At 35.1% G+C, this 6,915-nt stretch overlaps 1 protein-coding gene across 1 annotated transcript; it reads left to right on the forward strand.

The window, feature by feature from the left end:
* Positions 1 to 3,991: 3,991 nt before the first annotated feature.
* Positions 3,992 to 6,915, forward strand: LOC144567925 (GDSL esterase/lipase At1g28600-like). Its single transcript, XM_078318122.1, has 5 exons — positions 3,992 to 4,258; positions 5,387 to 5,605; positions 5,951 to 6,102; positions 6,191 to 6,467; positions 6,570 to 6,915. The coding sequence occupies exons 1-5, from the start codon at positions 4,015 to 4,017 to the stop codon at positions 6,791 to 6,793; spliced, it is 1,116 nt and encodes a 371-aa protein (XP_078174248.1). The 5' UTR covers positions 3,992 to 4,014; the 3' UTR covers positions 6,794 to 6,915.

Consider the following 6,915-nt stretch of genomic DNA (forward strand, 5'->3'; position numbering starts at 1 on the left):
TCCGACTTCGGGATCTAATAATAGAGCTCATTTGGATCCAACAACTTTTGCGTGAACTTCATGTCCCTCTTCTTACCAGATCGAGCCTTTGGTGTGACAATTTGGGTGCCACTTTTCTCACCTCAAACCCGATTTTTCATGCAAGAACAAAGCACATTGAGATTGATTTTCACTTTGTGCGTGAATGGGTTGCTTCGAAAGAACTCATGGTGCGGTTTATTTGCTCAAAGGATCAACTTGCCGATCTCTTCACCAAGGGATTGCCTTCTCCAAGACTACAATTTTTATGCTACCCTTTCGCTTGAGGGGGGGGGGGGGGTGGGGGCTATTAGATTCAATGTATCTAGAGTTGTAAATTAGGCTTTCATCTTACTTATAACAATATTATGTTATGACAGTTAGTGCAGCGCTATTGCTTGCTTGTATAAGAGGTAAAAGTCTATATATAGACTTATACTGTAACTATTTGAGGTTAATGAAAATCACAATATTTCATTCAATCATTTCTCTATTCTAAATTCTTATAAAAACCATTGACGAGCCATAAACACGACCAGGATTTGAACCCCTAAGAAAGGCTAACCCGAAATAAACAATAAAAGCCCGTGACTTATCTCAAATCAGATCCTGCAAGGCCTCGTAAAACCTCATGAAATATGGGCTGAACCTGAATTCGGCCTGTACGACCTTTATTTGGTTGGCACCGCCTTCGTGCAGAATAACTGTCTTCACATCGATTTAACCGTCGCTATGTCGGTTTCGCAATCTCACGATCCTCTAACCACTCGAAATAGTGTGGTTAGAGGTTAGGGGATAAGAATATATAAGGCCTCTCCTTTCATAGAGGAGGGGTCAACCAAATTTTACTGCAGCATCCTCCAAGGAGATATCTTATAGTTCAGAGTCCGAATATCTTCGAAATCCCTTCTATTTCGAAGACCTCGTTCTTTCTCAGCCTGCGACCTTGAGCAGAACGAGCCTAATCTGAAGCCCATTTTACATATACAACCTTCTCCCCCGAGATAACCTATATCACTTGAAGAGTGCTCCAAGAAAGGGGTTGTTATTTAGGAATAATGGTCATGTTATTGAGGGTTATTGTGATTCTGATTGGGCTAGTTGTTTTTTGGTCTCTTGGAAGAACAAAAAACAATCAATAGTGGAACAGTCTACTGCTGAGGCTAAGTACAGGGCAATGGTCTTGGGAGTTTTTGAGTTGTTGTGGTTGAAGGCTCTTCTGGTTGAGTTGAAGATGGATCAAGGGATTCACATGAAGCTATGGTGCAATAACAATTCGGCAATCAATATTGCCAATAACCTGGCGCAGCATGACATATACAAGCACATTGAGATTAATAGGTTCTTCAACAAGAAAAAACTAAATAGTGGAATACTGAAGCTAAGTCACATTCTAATTGAGGATCAAGTGGCGGATTGCCTCACAAAGGGTTTTAGCTCTTTAGGTTTCTAGATCATGTGACAAGTAGGATTGCTAATGAGTCGAGCTGGCTCGCGAATCAATGAGTTGAGCGGCTCAATATTTCATAACGAGTTGGACTCGAAACTGAAAAAAGCTCGAACTCGACTCGACTTGATTTTGAAAGACAAAACTCAGTTCGGCTCATGTAAACACTTGGTTCACGAGCCGGTTCATATTTTTACTTAATCTTCATAGGTTTTATTTTAGGCTATTGTCTTTTGTTATTTTTCTATATTAATCAAAACACACTTGCCTCCAAATTTCATAACTGAATTCTAGAAATAATGGCATTCACAAAAACTGCATCGATTCCACTTTGTTATATATTAATTGTCAGTTAACTTATAAGAGCTGGTTCCTCCGAAATTTTAGTATCTACAGTAGTATAAAATCTAGACTGAAGCAGATGTCACCAGCAAAGAGCTGATTTTTTCACTGCTTTCACATTTTTTTCACCAATTTCAATTTTGTTTTCAAATTTCAATTTTTTTTCCAAATTTTTTTTTTCAAAATTTCAAATTAATTTCTTTTTTCGTGGCAACCCCTCACGCTTGGGCTCCCGCTCAGTCGACTTACCCCACATCCTGAGCGTGGAGGCTGCCACGAAAAAATAATTAATTTGAAATTTGAAAAAACTTTAAAATTTGGGAAAAAATTGAAATTTGGAAAAAAATTGAAATTTAAAAAAAATTGAAAATTGAAAAAAAATTGAATTTTGAAAATTTTGAAATTTGAAAAAAAAATTGAAATTTGGAATGACGAATGAGCTAGTCAATCAGGATTTCACTAGAAAAAGACATAATTAGTACAGACATGCAAAGAAGATAAAAATCTCATATGCTTGATCAAACCATCAATTAATTAATTAATTAATTAATAATAAATTGAGCTTGATCATGATTCATGCATGCATGCATGCATATATAACTATCTTATAAATTTCTCATAACACAATAATATAATATTATCTCTCTTCCTTCAATTAATTTCAATAGCCTATGGTTCACCGACTCCTTCGCATCAGCCTTGGATAAAATCGAGCCGGCTCAACTCCTTCAACTAATATGAGTCAGTTCACGAGCCGAGCCGAGCTTTTTCATTTAAAATCGAGCTGAGTTAGAACCGAATTATTTTGCTTCTCTCATTGAGCCGAGCCGAATTTGAGCCGAATCTTAATCATTAGCAGCCTAGTGACAATATGTGCTTAGTGAATATCTTTCTCCCATCTTGAGAGGGAATGTTGAGAATCAAGATTGTATCAAGAGTATTTTGATAATGAGGAGGGTTTCAATACCTCATGCATTTCATACCTCATCATACTTCATATCTTTATTTTCATAGTCCAAACTGTCGATCCGAACCGCTCAAGATGATATCCATACTAAAATATGTTTGGGAATGAAATTTTAGAATTTTTAGAATTTTTTTACTATATTTTAAGATGGTAGAAAATCACTTTTTTGAAAAGTCTAAAAACGGTGATTTTGTACCTATTTTAAAAAATAGTAAAAAAAGTTTGAAAAATTATAAAATTTTATTCTTAGGTATATTTTAGTATGAATATTATGTTGAGCGGTTCAGATCGATAGTTTAGATTTTGAAAACAAAGATATAAAATATGAGATATAATAAGTTATTGGACCCTCCTCTAAAACAATTATGTTCCTATCTTTATGGGAGCGAGAAAAGGAAATAAGAGGAATAAGATGCTAGGCCAACTGTTGGGCTGGTGCTAAAGTTTGTAATTGATCTGGGAAATTTATATGAATCACAAGGCCTCAGCCCATATGTATCATATATCTCTTATTTTAGGCTTTTGGGCAAGAGGCCCAAAAACCGGTTAGTAGTCTAATGGGAACCTCTCTAATATATATCAGACAAAAAAAAATCAAGCCCCGTTGTGAATAGAAATCTATCTAAAATCGTTGAGGACCCAGAAATTGATGCTCTCTTAACTGATTGATATTCTTTAGTTTGGGTCTGCAAGTCATGTTTAACTTTCATCTTTCATTGAAAATTATGCAAACATGCATAGGAAGAACTAAATGGGGGAGCACGAATGAAGGAAAACATGAACATTGCAAGTCAATTTTTATGGGGCCAGCCTTTTAGTTTTCAAAGTCAAAACATCAACATTGTATGACTTCGGATACATCTAATTTTTATGGGGCCAGCCTTAATTATGGATAGCTTACATGGTCATTACTCATTAGTTTGTTTATTATTTGACTTGAATGTATAATTTTAAACTTGGCAGCTACCGCGTATTGATTGTCTGATAAATAATGCCCTTTTTTTTTTTATTAATTTCATATTTTTTAGTATTCTTAAGTAAGTTGTGGGAGTCACTATTTACGACCCGAAATTTTTGCATTTGCCAGCATAGTTCCACTAAGCAAGTTGCTGTTTCTTACTTTTGGATATACTCCTTTTTTATGCTAAGTCAAACTAGGCATTTAATAACAAGGTTGCTTATATAAAAACCGAATTACCAGTGGCTCACATGTATCCTTTCACAATTCTACTTCAAAGCAATGAAGTTCATCTGTGCTTTCTTCTTTTTCTTTGTTGTATCCTATGGCCATGCAAAACAAAATTCTCAAAAACCCTATTCATCAATATATGCATTTGGTGATTCATACACCGACACTGGGAACTTTGTTGCTATGCTCGGTTCAGGGCCTGGTATCTGGATTAACAACCTGCCTTATGGTGAGACCTTCTTTGGCTACCCAACAGGTCGCTGCTCTGATGGACGTTTGATCATAGATTTCATCGGTAAGCAATTTATTTCGAGTGAGTCTATGGTACTATGCATATTACGATTTGTTACCGTGCTACGGCTCTATATTCGAGTTTTCAAATCCTAATGGTTGATCCGAACCGTTCATCTTGTTCTCCATATTAATATGTGTTTGGAGACCAAATTTTACATTTTTTGAAATTTTTTTACTAGTTTTTTAGATTTATTGAAAATCACTGTTTTTGGATGGTCCAGAATTTTCAGATCAAGTGATTTTCTAAATATCTAAAAAAATAGTAAAAAATTTTCAAAAAATGTAAAATTTGGTCTCCAAACACATATTAATATGAAGAACAAGATGAACGGTTCGGATCGACCGTTACGATTTGAAAACTCGAATATAGAGCCGTAGCACGGTAACAACCCGTGATATGCATAGTACCATAGACTCACTCATTTATTTCCCTTTTCTCTGCTAAAATTATGAAGCACTAAGGTTGGATATATATAGCTAGCAGTTTCGGATAAATTTACATATATAAAACGTTTTGTGGAAGAATACTATAGCTACTTTTGCTTAATTTTTTTAGGAAGACAAACATGGTCATCATGTGCATGCATCTTATAAGAAGACAAACCTCTTGATTAGTTTGATTAACAAAGTAACATATTTCTTATCGCTGGGATTATGATCTGGGATACTGTATGTACAACTAAATTTGTCAACTATAATTGAGTGTTTCATTCAAAAGGATAATTGAGCCTATAATCGAAGTACCATTGATTTTCAACTGATACTATTCAGAAAATTAGTTCGGCCCAAAGAATACAATATCATGCACTCTTGCTATATCACTAATATTGGTTAAATCAAATATTTAAATTTTAATTTACTTGTTAATTGGGCAAATAAATGTTAAATCTTGAAATTGGAGCAGCACCATAGAAATCCCCAAATGTAGTTATCGAGACCCTACTAATGAAACAAGGCACATGGTACCAGTATCCCAGAAAATTAAAATTTGAAAGCTAATTAATCAAGTACCCTACTTATTAAAGGACATGAGGTTCTAGGGATGCAAAATAATAGACATGCCCTTAATGGTAAAAAGTGAAATTTCGAAATTAAAATTATTTTGGTAATTTGGATATGTATATTGTAGCTGAAGAATTTGGTCTCCCTCTCGTACCGCCTTACCAAGCTGACCATAACAGAAGTTTTGTTCAAGGAGCAAATTTTGCGGTGGCTGGTGCCACAGCCATCAACGTTGAATTTTTTGAGCAAAACAATTTTGTGAGCTTTCCTTTGCTCCGTAATTCTCTAAATTACCAACTACAATGGTTTGATGAGGTGAAGATTTCACTCTGCAATTGTACAGATGGTATTTCACCTTACTTGTTCTTTTTTGTATTTCATTGAAGTAGCATATTTTTTGCATTGGATTAATTTGGTTATCCTTGATTTTGACTTTTGATAAATTTAATTGGAATGAATTTTACATTTGTTACAAGTTTAGACTTACCATGATCTTTTTATAGCTCTATTGCAGTTCTAGCTTTTGTTTAAATTGTTCTTTTCTTGTCTGACTTTACTCAAGAAATCAGTCGACAGATTGTCGCTATAAAATTAAATCCGGAGGTGTTTAGATAGAATGAAGTCTTAGCCATTGTCATGTTTCGAACAGTTGATAATATATTATCTGACAAATAGCAATATATATAAACAGAATGCAAGGGGTTTTTCAATACCTCACTCTTCACATTTGGTGAGTTCGGAGCAAATGACTACAGTTTCATATTGCAAGCTGGCAAAAGCATTGAAGAAGTGATGAACACATATGTACCTCAAGTGATTCAACTAATTTCAAATGCAATCGAGGTAAAAATCACACAAAAAGTACAAAATCATACATATTATTGCCAAAATTTACCAAATTAAATAACAATTGATGATTGTTCTCTTCCAGAAAGTTATCGGTGATGGAGCTATCACTGTGGCTGTAGCAGGGCAATTACCGACGGGATGCGTACCGCTTTTCCTTACACTTTTTGCAAGTTCAAATAAACTAGACTATGATCCAGATACGAAGTGCCTCAAAGCATACAATGACTTGGCTACGTACCATAACTTGTTGCTCGTCAAGGAGTTGGGGCGGCTTCGCGGCAAGTATCCACATACAAATATAATGTACACTAACTATTATGATCCCGTTATCAATATAGTGAAACACCCAGATCATTTTGGTAATCTCTATATGATCTCTCTCAACATTTTAGTCCACATAGGCTAATCCATTCAGTTACATTCTACATGTACATGCTGATGATATTTTTGAAATATTACAGATTTTATCAGCACACCTCTTCAAACATGCTGTGGAAAAGACGGTCCATACAACTGGAACGCAACTGAAATTTGTGGCATGCCAGGTGTTAGTGCATGTCAGACACCATCTACATATTTGCATTGGGATGGTGTCCATTTAACCGAGGCTGCTCATCGCTACATCTCAACAACTTGGCTCAATGGTCCTCATGCTATTCCACCAATAAAACCTCAGTGCAACTAAAACTTCAATTTTAATAATTAGTACCAGGAATTACTTCTATATTAAGCTCCCTCAGTGTTATTTATTATTAAGCTCCTATCTAATTTATATAGTTTTTACGCATTGATCCGAAGAAAAGTATT

Source organism: Carex rostrata, chromosome 17 (genome assembly GCF_964058835.1).
Source record: "Carex rostrata chromosome 17, lpCarRost1.2, whole genome shotgun sequence".
NCBI classification, from domain to species: Eukaryota; Viridiplantae; Streptophyta; class Magnoliopsida; order Poales; family Cyperaceae; genus Carex; species Carex rostrata.